Source organism: Coturnix japonica, chromosome 38 (genome assembly GCF_054131305.1).
Source record: "Coturnix japonica strain WE chromosome 38, WE-NBRP24, whole genome shotgun sequence".
Lineage (NCBI taxonomy): Eukaryota > Metazoa > Chordata > Aves > Galliformes > Phasianidae > Coturnix > Coturnix japonica.
Genome location: NC_140700.1, coordinates 4,362,737 through 4,380,422, shown reverse-complemented (window position 1 = coordinate 4,380,422; position 17,686 = coordinate 4,362,737). Strand labels below are relative to the sequence as shown.

At 44.0% G+C, this 17,686-nt stretch overlaps 1 protein-coding gene across 5 annotated transcripts in view; it reads left to right on the top strand.

Annotated features, from left to right (window-relative positions):
* The window catches only part of KCND3 (potassium voltage-gated channel subfamily D member 3), an 84,471-nt gene that overhangs the window by 42,694 nt on the left and 24,091 nt on the right, over positions 1 to 17,686 (top strand). For all 5 annotated transcript variants that reach the window (XM_015885346.3, XM_015885349.3, XM_015885348.3 and 2 more), the window contains exon 3: positions 16,546 to 16,708. In XM_015885346.3, coding sequence (XP_015740832.1) covers positions 16,546 to 16,708 — 163 coding nt within the window. The remainder of the gene's footprint in view (positions 1 to 16,545; positions 16,709 to 17,686) is intronic.

The window sequence follows — 17,686 nt, the reverse complement described above, 5'->3', positions numbered from 1 at the left end:
AAGTGTGTTTCAAGGACAGTCAGCCTTTGCACCTTAACAACTGATGGAAATCAGCTTCCAGTGACCAAAGGCAGCATGTAAAAGTGGAGGGGTCCCTCCTGCCCGCATTCACTCTGGAGTTAGGTGCAATTCATCACTGAATATTCATCAAAATTCATGGCCATTCTACCTGGGTCTCTTATCAGGAGCGCCTCCAACCTGTGGTTAGTGTCATTTTCTCTCTCCTATGACCTGGCAGCCCAAGAATTAGGCCACCAAAGCAGCCACCAGAGGGATCGCTGCTCTTCAGCTCTCGAGTCCTTTGCGACCTACTTCCAAGCTTTTAACCTCCACCATCAGAACGAGTTGGAAAAGGAGTTTCAGGCTCACCCTGTGAGTGCTTCAGCTTGGAATATGCAGCTGAACGTCCATTTCTGCTCAGTGTGGGGTCTGTGCATCCCTTTGTGGGTTGGGAATTTGAGGTTAGGATCTGTTTGAAAGGTGCGCACTGACACTTCCCTGCAGGTAATAGGAACTTCCTTCTGCAGGAACCGGAGATATTTTTCACAGCACTATGAAAATTAGAAGCAATCTGGTTCAAAGACTTGTTTTTACTCCTCTCAAAGCCAAGCGTAAAAAATCCCTTTACTTCATGGGTGCGGGATCAATGGTTTTGTTCTTTAAATGCTTGATAGAGCTTCCTGACTTCATTCCTGGAACCTGGGGTCTGACTCTATTTATTTTTTACCTGGTACAGTGACAAAACAAGGGGTTTGTCATTGTTTTCAAGGGTACCAAAGATGTCAGTCAAAAACCTGAAGCTGCTCGCTTTCCTCGTTGGCTCTCATAGCTGTGACCTTCACACTAAGCCTTGCTGCCTCACCCCCATCTTTGCTTCTGGAAGTTTCTCAAAAGAACCCAGGCTGCTTTCTGCTGGTTATCCCCCCTCCTGGGAAACAGGGATCAAATCTAACTGAACTTGCACCCAACCTCAGGAGCCTGGTGGTGCTCCCAGGGAAGGAGCAGCATCCTCAGCAGCCGTGTGAGCACAGGCGAGGAGAGGCAATCAACTCTGATATGCTAATAAGAAGGCACAATTAATTTCTTCACCTTTTGCCCACTCCCTGCTGCATGTATAAATTAAGTTAGCATCCATCCACAGACTCACACGCATAATACCCTCTGATTTAAATGGCATTTACAACTTGGAAATATAAAGCAAGAGGGAAAACTGTTGAAGTTAAGCAAGAAAAAAACACAGGCAACATAATTCCTACACGTGTGTAAAAAAAGAATTTTGGGGGGCAAAATCTTTTCAAGCATCAAATATTATTTGTTGCTAATTCAGGTTTGCAAACAACTGCCTATTGCTTCTGTTAAAATATGTCAGAGTTGTTAAATGCCTGCATAAATAATAAATGGGAAGGGCATGTACTAAGACTAAGGTCTCTCTGCATTGAGACATAGCACTATGTTTTATTGATAACAATTGGAAAGCCACAGTGAAGTAGGAAAATTGCTCCTTTGCCAGGTTCCTAAGTCCCTGATTCTCAGCCAAGCACAGTCCAGATGGTAACAGGTCTAACTTTATCATAGGGACTCTACCAGAACACTTAGCCTTGTCTATACAGATACAAGAATTACAGTTATTCTTGGTTCCATGAGTATGTTGAGTAATAGGCCTTTGGCTGATGGCGAATCGAGCATTGCTGGGTCTAACAGATCTGCAGAATAACTATAACAATCTTCCTCTGATTTCTACCCGTGGTTAATGATGCTGTGATTATGGAAAAGCATTATGTCACAGCAGTGCTTACACTGAATATCTCAGTAGGAATAGTCTGGTGCCTCTCTAACAAAGCCTAAAACCCATTGGATACGATAGGCAATGATAGAACTCAGTGCACATGAAATGACACAAGTGCTTCCAAAGGAAGTCAAAGATTCAAAAGCAGACACATAAAATACTTCCAGCTTCGTGAATTGTGTGTATTTGGTTGCAAAAAAAAATCTCTGGTGATGGGATCTGATTCTTTCTAGTTTTGCACTTCAAAAGTTGCTTGTTGGTACACAGTCGGTGCACAACTCTTCACAGTCGGCTCTGAAGAATAAACAGGTTCTTAAAATAACCCCCAAACTTGAGCTTAATCAATTTTAAAACGAAGCCTTGGGTGTATCTTTCAAAGATTCCTTGTGCTTCACACATTTGCAGCACAGCAGCTGCAAAAACAGATTTTACAGCTCTTTTTATTTACAACACCTTTGTTCTTTGCATTTAGGTAATAACGATTTCTGGAGGGTTTAGCTCTAGTTTAGAGGCTCGAGTAAAGCCCAGATATGCAAAACATTCCCTGTGCTGTGAGAATGCAGATGAAGAGTAGGGACCACAAGCCACATTGCTGCAAAGTCACTGCAAATCAAAGCAGCCCTTCCATATACTCATGAACCTTATAGGTCTGAAACAGCTGTAGAAAAAACCTTATGAAGTTCCAAATGACTTATTCTGGCCCCTGATGTAAATAGGGGAACTGAAACATCAAAGCAGGCTCTAAAGAACAGATTTTGTTTTGTTAAAGAACTGATCTTTGTTAAGCCACACCTCATGTTGAGATACCAGAGATTAACACTAAACCCAGCAAGCAATGGAGAGGAGAGCAGCAGGCTTCCCTTGCAGCTGCCTGATCCAACATCTTTGCACTCCTGCAGTGCTGTTAGGACTGCAAGCATCACGCCTTGTCTGCTCAGACCTCTGCAGACATTAAACTCCACGTCAGATGTGGGACTAATAATGTAGGACAATTCTATGGCTAAACCTAGTATCTACGCAACATTTAACTTTATCCTGCTGCTCCCAGACAGCGATTTTGAATATGAGTGTTCAGTAAAACTAAACTACTTGAAGTTTGAGAGCATGGACCAGCCTGTCCTGTTACGTGCCCAGACCCAAAACAGAGCAGGAAATCATAGCAACAGCCTGGGTTCACATGAGTGCAAAAGCAGCACTTCTCTACTGCCAAAAAGCAATAGCAGTGCTAAAAGCATCGACAGCAGCAAGCATTGAACAGGTCAGGGTATCAGGGGTCTAGAGCAGCCAACAGCAGAGCTGGGCACCCTAACACTGCCTTTGCTGCATCATTCCAAGTGCCTTCTAGGACAGACAGAGGCCTTTCATTGCACAGTGAAGGGCTTCTAGAAGGAACTCCTGCCTTGCTGGGTCAGCAAGCAAACCTTTCCTGCGAGCTTTTGTCACCTCCATGGCTTGCATGATAAATAACATCCAATTGTACACATTTGTTTTGCATCTCAGCCAAGCAGATGGCTTGGGAGGATGGAGGGGATATTAAATTAAGCTAAGGTGAACCTTCTGGGAAAATTCAAGGGGACTTAATTGTATGGTATTAACTTTTACCTATTTCTCCTTTTTTATTTGGCAAATACTTAGGAGCAAACTCCTCATTTAATGAGGAAGAAAGCACAGATGAAAGGAGTTTTTTCTTTAACATCTTTAATCTGAAATCCTGCTGGTGCTGCATATTTTCCCACTGGGATGCTTAAAGGTGATGAGGTTACCCTGCAATCTTTTACTGATTACACCCTAGGCTAAATTAGCTATGGGATGTATATGTATATGTAGAAAAACTGCAAGACAAACACCAGATTTTAAACTCATCAAACAGAGCTCCAACCCCTCTGTGATTTGAAAGGGAAAAGTGTTTTATAGCAGATGCAACGTGTGCAGTTTTATTACAGACCAAAGAGATACACACACAAGACCTCTGCATTCAGTGGCGTTGAACACCTGACGTACCAGCTCAGTTTCTGAGTTTATCTGGGATAAACTGAGGTGCGAGAGGTGTTAAATGATTTCCAGCAGGGTAAGTCATTGCAGGACTAGGAATAGAATCGAGGTTCTCTCCCTGACCCAGCTCTGACTAACTGATAAAGTTATATTTTGAACAGATCCACTTCAGCAGGGAATTGCTCAGTCACCTTGAGCCATGTAGGACTTGACAAGGAACAAACCTTTCTAGTTAACAGAGTGCCTTGTGTAAGGGCTGAAGTCTAATGACTAAGTATCCCACGGGAAGGGTCTGTTAATGGGAGGTCAAGCCTTTTGTCTCCAAATTCCATCTTAAATCTGAGCAATATTGGCACAGACGGGGAGCGAACTGGTTGTCTCAGAGAAGAGTATCACAGAATTCAGTATAAGCCATAAACACAGAGATCAGCACAGCATCTTTTATCAGCACTGGTAAATATAGATACTTCTTACATAATAAGGGACATTCAGGTCATTGATTTTCAGCAAGAAGTTCACATTGATTTCCAATAGGAAATTCTGATCTTAAATATTGTATAAAATGACATTTTGATATTATTAATGCCATCTGCTGAATGATATGAATGTTTAATCGAAGTGTAAATAATGGTTATGAAATGGCGCACTGGACACCATGTCAATGCAAACAGCAAAGTCCCTTATATAAAGAGTAAGAGAAAATACTGAGGATTAGAGGAAAAGAAATAATATCTCCCCAGTTTTAGCATGGGGAAACCGTGGAGGAAAGAGCTTACTCAGGCTGTCCAAGGTCACAGGAAGGGTCAAAAGTCACATCCCTCAGAGCATCTGCCTTGCAGCTTTAACATACCATAGATAACATCTCTATGTCTCTCGTGCCAATAAATCTTCAGGCAAAAAGAAGCTTAAACTGGAGTGGTGGAAGATATGAGAAGCTGGCACTGGGGGAAAGCCCATGCCACAAATGACAAATAAAGAACAAATAAGTAAAATTTATCAACCGAATAAATCTTAAAATAAAAGGATTTAGGGATGCTGTCATGATCTCATTGCTTACATCAAGGGCAAGCTGTGCATATCTTCATATCGTATTTACTGTTATGAAAACATAAACGGGATTACCAGGGCTTAGTGCTTAAGCAGCCTGTTTCATTAGGAAGGCAAGGAACTTTGTCTGATATTAAAGATGAGACAGGACAGAGAAAAGACAAAGAGTGGCCCATTTTCCTGGTCCAAAGGACAACAATTCTACTAAATAAATAAAATACTGATCTCAGAACCTTATAAGTCTGTATCCCTAAATCCAAACCAGGCTGGACCGAGCTGCATCGCCCCTATAAGGATTCATGTGAGCTCTGTAAAGCCATTCAGAACTTTAACATTGGTTTCCTGTAGGAACCTGAAACCCATCACACTCACATGTAGGGCTGCGAATGCTGCTGTTTTGGGTTTGCAGGAACACAAAAGGAGCAAAACAGAGCTTAAAATTCACATAAGTCAAAGGAAACCTGTGTACTGAATTCCCCAGCAGAAAGGCCAAGCCAGAGATTTTCCTACACTGGAATGAGTTCAAAATCTGGTTTGTTTCCCATTGATGCAAGGGAAAAAACAACCAAAAAAGAAACAAAGTTACGGTGTATGTTTTTCCCCTACCCGATTCCTAAGCCAGACTGGTAAGAACTGTTGGTAATTCACATCACTTTGTGTGGATATTACAGCTGTTGCACTAATCTGCAAGGAAAAGGTACAGCAGCTTCTTGCCAGTCACAATATGAAATGCTGGCAGATCTAAATGGCACGTTGCAATGCTTTTGCAGAACATATTGTGAGACATTTGAGTTCCGACATCTCTCCTTTTTCTATGGGGAGGACAAAGGGTGAAAATGCATGAGGCAGATCTGGGCTCCTGTTTGTTTTGCAGCCTTTATGTTTTGTTTTGGCTTAGTTACGTTTGTTTGTTTGTTGCAAAATCACCTTGGGAGCTGAGCCTGCTGGTATGAATCCCATAGATAAATGCAAATAGTGCTATCTGAGGTGGTTTGTACCTGGAGGAAGTGCAGCGAATCGGTAACTGCAAAAGAGAATGATTTCACAGTTGAGTGTTTCTATGAAGGCACCAACTCAAATTCAGTGTTCCAAGTGTGATACCTACAGGGAAAAGCTCAGCTTTTCAAGCTTCTGTTTTTCCTGAAGTACTTATGGAAGGGCATAAAGATGTGGCTGGTCAAATGCATAAGATATAAGCTAAAGGTACCTATATGGACAAGAAACACTCTGCAGCTTTGTCCCAGCATGCAGACCACAATGATTTATTCCTTTAGCCTTTGTTACTCATGCAGTACTCAAAAGCACTACAGGAAGCAAAGCAGGGTTTGATTTTAGTGACTGTCCCTTTGTGTGCTAATGATTTTCATTAGCAAGTTAATTTTCATTGCAAGCCTTCTGCTTTGTCATCTGGGAGATGAGAAGCCAAAAGTTCAACATCAACTTTCTGAGCATTGTTAGGGAGGGAGAACACTGTGCACGTTGCACAGTCTTGCAGCAAATAGAACACAATCCTGAAGCTCAGAGCTAAAGCAAAGAATGCAATGCACACCCCTACACACACCACTGCTTGGTCTGCTGTCATAGAACCATAAAATGGTCTGGATTGGAAAGGACCACGATGATCATCTCATTTCAGCCCCCCTGCTATGTGCAGGGTCACCAACCAGCAGACCAGGCTGCCCAGAGCCACATCCCTGCTCTCTATGTTGCTCCATGTGACAGCACGGCTGGTGCAGCTGGCTTTGCAAATTGCACAGCAGGGAACGTCGTGCTTTGGCAAAGCTCCCACCTGAATCCCAGAGGAGTGAAGGAAGAGAAAACAAGTTTTGACTAGTAACATATAAGGTGACACTATCAATCACTGGCAAACCCGGACAGCTCCAGTTAATTTTTGCTCAGGATGATAAAATACTCCAGTGGTGCGGAAAATAACAGGGAGTTTCATGCAGGGCTATTTTTCTTCTTGTGTTTTTTGTTCCGTTTAGGAGAAAAATCACATTAAACCCACAGCAGTTTTAATCAAATACAGACAAGGGAAATGGAAGTACCCACAAATAAGCTTATGCTGTCAATTGGCTTTTGTTGCTTTCAGTTAAAAGTTTATGCTTTGTATATAAATACATGTATTTCTAACAAATCCAAAACATTTCAAGAGAAACTGATATTTGGGAGCGTGGTCCCTTAGTCTGCCTTTGAAGAAAGAGGAGGTCTGAAATAGAACAGAATTATTCAGCCAGCTTCTAGACTCAGAACACTTCCCTGGAGGCGTAGATCTGGCAGCATGTAGGTGAATTTGATTTCTTACTCAGAAAAATTATCTACGCGTTATTAATATTAACACATTCTTAGAGGAGCAAATGTATAAGATGTTCTAAAATGCAGATAAAGATGGAGCCTGAACTGCTGGGTCCTCCAAATGAGGGTCAACCCAGAGGGGAAGCAAAGAGGAAAGGTGTCCCAGCCAGAACAAACCTGGGCTACCAACTGCACTTGGAGGGGATGCTGTTTCCCCATGGCACATTTCTGCCCTGGAAGCAGCATGGGGTGCCTGTGTGTGTGTGTATTGCTGTTGTCACACAGGGGACAGCCAGGAAAACAAGGATCTTTTCTCCTATTCATCCATCGTGCATTAACAGAATGAATTTTGGATCACTATTTGGTGCTTAAAGCTCATCAGTTTTCTTTTAATGAGGCACTCATTTGGAGAAGATAGAAGAGCAGCCAGCAGAAGGAAAAGCTCTTTGCTTTCACTGTCTTTTGCAGCAATTTTTTTGCTGCCCTGCCGCGGGAGTTTTTTGTTTTCTGCTTCAGAGTAACGAAATGAGGGGAAGTGACCTAAAGGCTTCCAAAAAACCCAAATGTATCCATAGAAAAGAAAGCAGAAGGAACACGTTATGAGCAAGTAATACTGAAGTCATCCAGCTTGCAGTAAGGCGCAAAGCAAGCTGGCCACAGGTGATCTTCACATCCCAGGAGCAAATGAAAGCGTGATGAATAGGGATAGCATAATGGTTCTGCAATCATAACACAGCCCTTTCTGGAGCACATTTTGCATTAAAAGAGATGGGGGGGTGGAGAAGGAGTCATTAAGTATCTCAAGGAAGGTGGAACACAGCACGCCCACACCAGCAGCCTTCTGCAATGCAGGGGGAGCACCCCAGCTCAGCTTAGAAGAGCCAGGCAACAATCCCTTTCATACCTCTCTATTTGATGACAAGTGATCTGAGTTCCCCCCGCCATTACTTTTAAATATATATATTTGTCAAATTGCATTTAAGGTCCATATTTGATAGATCTAATAGGATGAACAGAGGAGCACGCAGCTCGTTATCTTCTAGACATGCAATGTCCCCTTCACCTGTGGCATCTCTCACTCCAACTAACCCAACTTTATATGCTTCAATATTTGATCATAATTGCTGGCTGCTGAAAACAGAACTTTTGATCAAGGAGAGTAATTCTATGCAAATTTACAGAATTATAGCTATTCTTCACTATAAAATACTACAGACTGTTATTTAAAGAGGAGCTTAGGTGCTTAAATGTAATTAAAGAAACCAAACTGCTAAGGAGAGGATCAAAATTAAAACAGCTTCTCTCTTACAAAAGCAGCCAAAAAACCATCCTGCAGGAGCTGTGAGAAATAGGTTGGCTGTGCATCTGCCTGTTATTTTAGCCAGCAGTGATGAGCTGCCACCTCCACACGGGAGGCAAAGCTGCAAATGCCACAGCAAGAGAAAGCACCACACAAAGACAGTCACCTCCAGATGGAAAGCATCGGCCACTCATTACTGCAGGGCTGAGGCTCTGGTCCCTCTCTGCTCACCCTGCAGGTGATGAAGGCAATGAAGGTTTTGGAGTAGGAACAGTTCTGTGCCCATTTACTGACCAACAGAGTGCTGGGATATGCAGTACTCCACCACAACACACTCCTTCTGTTCAATCCTTCGACCCCTTGAAACTCTTTCCAGTTCCAAGTTCTACTGTTCCAGAAGCTGAGGCTTTCAAAAAGCCACTTCTTAAAAAGCTAATTAATTCCCCATAGGCTTCTCCCCTCACCCCCCCCAAACTCCTTTTGACTTGGTAAATATCTCTGAGATTGCTTTTTCTATAATCAGTGTTAGCAGCTCATTAAAATGCACAGTATGTGTATCGTTTTGAATGTGACACGGCTCAGCATGGACGCTGAAGCTGCTTAAAAGAAAGACAGAAAAGAAACAGACGAGGATAACATGAAAGCAGAAACCCAACATTGCTTATGAGTTGACACCAGAGTTAAGAACTCGAGAGCAGGGAGCCTTCAGCCCAGAGATTAGGAGAGCACAGTCTGATTGCACAGCACCCCAACCACTCACTTCAGCCTGCAGATTTCCAGTGAGCTTTCTTTTTCAGAGGGTTTTAATGCTCTAAAAAAGAACTGATTCTACTATCAGGTAATTGTATGAGGTTTTCACTCCGAATAATAGGAGGATTCTTCTCCAGTTAATAATGAATGAAGTAAATTAAAAGGCCTTTAGCGTACGTAGTCTCCTTTATTTCCTGAGCATCCCTTATGCCCCATCGTGATGGGAAACAGGTTAAAGGTGTTGTTTGGGGTCACAGTAAGAAAATCCAGGTTGAAGGGATCATTCAGTAACAGGTGGCTGCATAGCTGTTGGTCCACATTATTTGAATGCCTTTAATTCTCTATTGGATAAAATACACCTCTGCTCATCTGCAGACAGATTGCAAATGATGGGCAAACAAGGAAGATGACCACAATGCTGCATGTGCTTGCAGTAGCTCTGCTCAGCACACTGCCATCCCATCCTCACAGCACCCCAGGCTTCCTGCAGCATGAAGGGGACCCATAAGTAAAACAGGAGCAAAGCCCCATTACAGGCACTGCCTGCTGCTGTGTGCTATCAGGGCCAAGGGGAGCCCTGTACCCCTGCACAGCCTGATTCTCATTACTGAGTTTGAGTGCCCACATTAGAATTTAAATTAAACTAAATATTGACCAAAGAAGAGCTTTCTGTTAGTTTCAGGGTGAAAAGCTAAAATTACCAAGGCAACAGGAGGCTGTGGATATAACATCACGCTTTCCCCATCAGGGAAAAACCTTCTGTATGGAGATAAACAGCCAGGGGTGGATGTTTGGTCAGCAAAGAAAGAACCCAAGGGGGTTCTTTTGTTCATATATGATAAAAAGTCCCCACTGTCACAACACAGCAATGAGCTATTCCCCAAACAGCAGCAGCACCCAGCACCCACACAAAGCCTCTCGGGGCATCCTGCCTGCATCCTCAGTACTGGCACTGAGAGTGGAGGATCAGAAGCACAGGGGACAGCCTGGCTGCATGCTGGTGCTTGAGGAATAAGAAAACTGAGTTCACTCCTGGCTTTGTGACAACCAAAGGGAACAGAGCCAAGGGAACATCCATTACAGACAGTGAGGTGGAGAGGTTAAGAACGGGGGCATTTTCTACAAAGGGAAATACAGATCTCCCTATACGGGTTCTTCACTGAAGTCAGTTCCTCCTTTTCTCTACAGCTGTTACCTCAGCAGATTTTGTGTTCCTTTTTGTGTAGGTTCTATGAGGTGGCTGTACAGAAAAGCGAGATATCATACCAAAAAATAGCATATCATTGATGAGATGGAATGATGCAGCAAAGTGCCATTCTTATTAAGGAATAGACAACCACCCTGCATGAGTTCTGAGTTACATGGGCCAATGGGAAGTTCCAGGCTTCACTTCCTATTCCTGTCACTTTCTGTTGTGACAATGACAGCTGGAGAACCCCAGTTCTGCCATTGAGAAGAGCCAACAGGAGCTCTCTGCCATTCAGACTAAGGCGGCTCTCATTGCAGCCCTTACTTCCAAGGTCTCTGACATTCCTTCCTATGCTCCTTTTAATGAATGGTAATAGAGAACATTTGATTAGAAGCCTTTCATCCATTTAGGAGTAGGGGCTTTAGCTTTCTGACCTACTTTCCTTGCCAGTGGAATTCTGGTTTTAGCTTAAACTCAAGGTCTGAATGTTACCCAAATTCAGACCATCTGTTTTAACAGCCTACAGGCTGAGAAGTCGATCCAAGCCAAAGAGAATAAATGGAACCAGTGTGTGTGTGTGCATATATTAAGTATTCTTAACACTCCGTGTATTCAATAACTGACTCAGTTTATTCTTGAGTCTACATAAACACTCCTGTTGCTTTAGGCAGGGAACGCTGCTGTTGTAAGGAACATTTATGCCACCAGATGCTACCAAAGGCCTCCACAGTTAGGTCATAGCTCTGGAGCAAGTACAGCACTGGGCAGGCTACAACTGACTCAAGTCCACCTAAGGCTTTAACATGGCTTTGAGGAGGGTTTAGTGTGGGCTGCCCAGGAGCAGAAATCCCCCCCATGCAACCCTACTCTAGCAAGTTCCCCACAGTTATCCTGAACCACTAAGTTCCTACAAAACAGCTTCTGGCACCATAAGGAATCCCTCTCAGTTTGAGACGCTCCTCATTTCATTGCTTGCACTTTCATTAGAATGAGAAAAGAGCTTAACAGCATCAACACTTATCAATCAACACTATGTCAAAGCCCCCCGCTAAGCAACTGCTGACCACAACTCTTCACTAAGCCCAAACCAGCCTGAGTGCTGCAGATAAGCTCCTGTCGCTACTGCTGATAGGCATCTATAGAACACAGCCCCTCACAGCTTGGCTGCTGGATGTAATTTCAGCAGCATATCCAGGGAGGATGAGAGCATCCGTGTAAACATTAACAACTAAAATATGCTAGAGCAAGAGAAAACAGAAGTGTAAAAACCCAAGCCAAATATCACAGAAGTTGAATACCCAGCTGGGGAGCTGCCCAGCTCAAAACAAGGCAGAAAATAAGTATACTTAATGTAAGAGAAGCCTAGCATGAAATCGCTCTGTACTTCCCCAGACACAGCAGACTGCCATTCCAGTCTGTCACTTGACAGCCTGCTCGCAGTCCTCGCATGTTGGCTGCTCAGTGGTGCATCGCGCCCTGCCTGGGTGTAGGAGGCTGGAAGAGCTGACATGAGATGTACCACGACATCCTCACCGACACCCCATGGTCTGTGTCCACAAAACAACTTCAAAACAACTTTACCTTTGGAAAATAGCATGCCAATATTAACTAATTAATCAACACAGAACTTATCCGAGATAGCCCTGAAAATATATGCTGAAAATGGCAATAGCATCTTTGGAGATCTGGAATGGGTGAGAGGATAAATGGTGCTGGGGAGGAACGTGGCATGTGTGAGCTCTGAGAGGTCTGGGTTTGATGGGCTACATCCAGCAGGGCACATGAAATCAGGAACAGGGCAGAGGAAGAGGGAATGAAACCCTAAAGGGAAGATTTGAGTGGCACCAGTCCTGCATTATAGCTTTAAAACCCCTGTTCATTTGTCATGTGCAAAAACAAGGGAGGAATGAGTAATACTTGCCTTTGTTTTCATTGCATCATTGGAAGTGACACGATCATTATTTCACTGGAGGTTCAAAGAAGCATTAGCATAATTACCTTGGACTTGTACCTATTAAACAGAGGGACATCAGCTCCTCTGAGCTGTCAGATGTGACACAGCCTCACAATGCAACTGAGACTTTCTGGCTGAATTTGAGTCATTTTTCCCCTTTGTGTAAACGAAAGCAAGGCAGAGCGATTTACTTACAGTACAGAAAAGGATCTCTCACACCTGGGAAGTTACACGTTAATTCCATGCTTTATTCTCTCATGCAAAAAGCGTTCCAAACCATATTCCCCAATGCAACACATTGCCTTGCTATTCTGTCCTTGCTGTCCTAAAAGCAGAAGGTAAAGGCTTGAGGGAAACTGCATTTTGACCTTACAGCACTGGGCAAAAGGTTGGAGAGTAAGAAACTCAGAGAGATGTTAATAGTGGTATAAAGCAGAACAGTAAACAGATCTAAAGCAGCACATGGCTGCTCTGCTAAGAGAGGTGTTGGGATACAGGCTTACCAAATGCCAATTGCACTCTGATCCCCTTTACATCACAGGAACCAGCACCAACAATAACCATCCAATAATAATATTTAACGAACATTAAGGCCCTCCCCGGGCACATTCCTGATATCCACAGTGCCTGGAAAGCTGGCATGATAGAGGACTGCTGGAAAAGAGCATCCTCTGCAAAGCTCCTCCACTATCCCCACAGCGCCGTTTGTTACTACAAACCCCTCTTTGTAAGGCTGTGAGCATTGCACAGAGAGAAAAGATCACCAGAAATGCTGCTGAGAGCCTATTTTTAGAGTGAGTCATTTGATGAGCTGCTCAGCACCTTATTTATTGCTGTCTCCAGCTGGAGGAGCTAAGCAGCATCCAGACACCTCTGCTGCTAAAACCAGAGCTCGGAAGCAGTGACCTCTATTTGAAAACATTTTCTTCATTGACAGGGAGAAAAACAGCAGCACATTATGTTGCCAGGGCTAATAGCTGCTAATTACAGTGCGTGCCATATGACCCCTTTTATACTCTAAGAACAAAGACATCCCAAAACAAATAAATAAAATACTGAAGCTCGATACTCACAGCCTTTCCCAGCCTACAGACTGAGCACTTAGAAGTGCTTTCTTAATGCTTTGCTTCTGGTTTGTTTGTTGGGAGGCTTTGTGGGTGTGAGCCTCATTGCTCACAGAGCATCCTGAGATGGAAATGCTGCTGTAAAGAAACACCAGGAAGGAGAAGAGCCATGTTAAGCATAGGGTGACCATGCTGAAGCTGCAGAGCACCTATGGGTCACAAACCTCTGTGTGCAGCAGCACACAGCCGCAGGTGCAGCATAGCACAGGCAGTGAGCAGAACAACCAATTCAGCAGCTGTAAGCTGGCCAATCTGCTGCCATCCAACTGCATTTCTGGCAAAATAAACAGCAAATGTGTTTACCTCTAGGCATGTTCCACTTCTAACCTAGCCAATCCTCAGTGTTTATCTCTGGATGTGCCCACAGCCACGTACAGGCTGCTGCCTCCAGCTTTCTCTGCAATGCTTTGCATTATTAACACTGGTAACTCAGCAGCACTTGGGGTTCTGCTGGGTGCACTCAGGGCTCAGGGCACTCATAACATCACCCAACCAAGAAGGCAGAGCAGGTGACCAAATGCCATCTCAGCAATGGAGAACTGAGGTCCAAAAAGCTGAAATGATTTATGAAAGGTCACAGGAAAATAAAAAAAACTATCGAATTTGTGGCCTCTGTTGTTTGTATGAAAGGCTTGAGCCTCTGAATGTTAATCATGACCTCACTCTTCTATCTTCTTACTGCTCTAATGAGCTTATTGATTAATTACTTAAAACACACTTTCTGTAGGAGTTTTTTTAGGTGACAAGTTGCCATGTATGAAACAAATGAATGGGAAAGTTGGATGCTTTCATTCCATTAAAAGAAAAAAGTTCAGGTTTAAAAATACCCAATTAGCACTAACTGAAATCCAATACTTGAGATTATTCGGTTCTGTCTCTGTTATAAAGATGCCCCGTGTGCCATCCGGGACAAAAACAAATTGTCACTCAGTAATTAACATTGCAGGAGCCACACGTATGTCAGTATAAGCACGGGTAGAAAGGCAGCAAGTTACTGGTTCCATCCAAGCCTCATCCCAACCCAAATTAAAGGCAAGTCTAATATCTGCAGCACTGACATTCACACGCACCTTCCTCAACAGGATGAGACAGAGTGCAGCTGCTGTGCCAGCTCTAAGCCACCCCTGGCACAGCTCATCAAATGCAATTCAGGTCTGAACGCTGCCACTGCTTTGTATTCTGCCTTGTTCCTCTCCCCTGCAGATGTCAGAGTAATGCATGAACTCTAAGCCCAGCATGGCAACGGTGCTGAAAGGAATGCACACCTGGAGCTAACCCAGAAACCTTCAAGGTCTGAATGAAGCTTTCTTTTTAAGAATAGGTCATCTAAAAATGGCCCAAGTCACCAAAGCACAGCAGCGCTGTGATCACAAAGCTAGGACGTGTCCCGTTGTTGCTGACACTTCCCTTGTAGGTCAGTAGCCCAGCAAAGCTGGAGAACACTGCTGTAATGTGCCCCATATGGCCCAGAGCCCCCCATACAGCTCAGAGCCCCCCTTCCAATCCCTCTGCAGGTAATTCTGCATCAGATGCAGAGGAGTGATGGCACTAGGAGGAGAAATTCTCCCTCCCATGTCTGCACCACCTGCTCCAGCCAGTGCCACATTTTCCATCCCGATATCCCTCATAATGGTTTTGCAAACAAAGTTCTGCACCTCCCCAGCAAAAAAAACCAAAACCCTTCTCTGTTCTCCCAGATCTACCCTGAGGGTGTTAAAAGCATCTGCTCTGAAGTCACAAGTAATGAGGAAACTCAGCCTGGGTGCAAGGAGAAAACTCAACGAGGCTGTGAGCCAGACGCTTATCATTATACTTTGTACCAATGCACTGAAGGGCTTTCTCTCAGTACTCCAGGTCACCAAGATCACATTAGAGGCATATGATTAATTTTCAGCCCTACTGTGTGAAGGGGCAGCAGGAAAAATAGAGAAAGATTCTTATTTTTTTTTTTTTAGAACAGTGTTAAATGAGGTAGGAGACCTTGTCACTTGGCAAGAGCTTCAAAACTGTCTTGGCATGAAGCAGCAGCAGCTAGAAAGTTAACAGACATAAATAGCACATTATTGATTTGTGGTATTGCGAGGGGTCTGAGTGCAGTGAAGGCAGGTGAATGCAGAAGGATCCTGCTTGGAACAACTGAGCTTACACAAGTGATGTCTGAAAAATAAAGGCCCGACTATAAATCACTTTACTATCAATATTTGCTCCATCAAACACCAAAATATCCCAAAGAAACCCCAAACACCATCTGATAGCAAAGAGAAACCACTTGTTGCCCCTCGAAGGGCTCAGCCTTTACTTCTAGCATCGTTTTCCTGTCTCCTACAAAACTTCAGCAGTGTTTGCAATGGGGTTTCCTGTGCTGACCTCCTGAGCCACTGTGGGAATTCATGCACTCCGGTGGTTTGCACGTGGCCATTTTGGTGCCAAACCTATTTTTTTTTCTTACAATAAAACACCACCTAAATATCTCGCTGAAACAAGGCCTGTGAACTCAGTCAGTGCCTGTGAGAATCACATTCCTGCCTTACTCTAGGAGCATCAGCTACAAAGGAACCTTTTGCTACACGATCAGAACACACCTCCACTTTCTGAATGGGTTTCCATTTGCAGATGATAACTTTGAAGCCAATTGGAGACGACAAACTACAGAGGAGAATGAGCCTCCAATGGAGGCTTCCATTGCACTGGTGGTGCTCAGGGTAGCAACATCTGCACTGCCAACCTCTGGTGCCCTCCTTATTATCAGGAGCTGGGCTGCGAGGTGTGGAACCTCAGCAATGTGCAATTGGACAAAGCACATTGGTTTTCTCTACTTAGAGCCAATGTTAAAGCTTAAGTATAAAACTCCTGCAGAAAACTTTCGTAACTTGCAAAATAAAACCCACAAACTGCAGAAAGACCCCCAAAAAAAGCACTTAGCAGAGCAGTGCTTATGTGTTTACATGCAATCTAAAGAACCTGGGTCAACAGCATGAGGGATTTGTTGCTTGTCTAAGCATTGCTATCAGGATGCTCTAATTGCTGCTCAGAGAACCTGGAAAGGCTTTGGGAGTCACTACATGGGTCTGAAGGGAGAACCTCCCATATGTGTGTGTTTCCCCCTAGCTACGGTGACATGGTGCCCAAGACCATTGCTGGGAAGATCTTCGGCTCCATCTGCTCGCTGAGTGGGGTGCTGGTCATCGCCCTGCCTGTTCCTGTCATAGTCTCCAACTTCAGTCGCATCTACCACCAGAACCAACGTGCCGACAAGCGCCGGGCACAGAAGGTAAGCGGCTGCATCACACACACAACCATGGATCACATTGCAAAGCAGCTCCAACAACATCCTGGCCAGGCAGGATGCTGAAGCTGCATCCCAGTTCACTTTTTCCTTTACTCATTGGACCATGTTCCCATTGATGGCAAAGAAACGTATCACCGAGGCTGATGCCGATATGATTGATGGCAGCTTTTATAAGGTCCGCAGTGTATTATTTCCCCCATTTGAATTTCTAATTCCCCTGATATCGGATTAATTTCTGGGCTGAGAAAGTTTTCTCAAGTCAGAAGTGTGACTAATTTTCACATGAACTCCCCTGCATGAATACTAAAGAGAGCCAACAAACCAGCAGCACGTGGCTGGCCGGCTCTCCAGGGATGGTCAGGACGTACACAGGCGAGAGCAGAATCTGCTTTGGTAACACAGCCTTGTTCCAGCACCAACCTGCAGTGATTAAATTTCTTCTTTGGGAATAGAAGTTTAGTAATAGTTAGAACTCTGTCCCCATCTAATTAGAGTCACAAAGACATTTATGTGGCTTTTTCAGGACGGCTGGATACAGCTCATTGCGCTTTCTCAGTCCTTGAATACATCCCCCAGCTTGTTATAAGCAGAGCTGAGGACACACAGCTTTGAAGAAGTAGCACAGACATCTTTTCTCACTTCCTAGTGTGCTAAATAAATCCTTTTTCTCCTTTAATTGAGGATTAGATTGTAAAATTATTATAAACTGAACTTCTTCCAAAGCACTGATTCCAAGAATTGTAGCTGGGACAAGTGACTCTGAAGGCTGCCCAGGCTATGGATCGTTCTGCTGTTGGCATGAACTCAAATGAAGTTGTCCAGTGAGAAATAATTGAGGCAAAAGCCTTGCAAGAGCATCCAGCTGAGGAGGGGGCACAGTGCTGAGAGCTGAAGGTTGAGGTGTGAATAAGGGGATGGGGGGTGGCTGTTACAACAGCCAAGGAGAAAGGTGCCATGAAA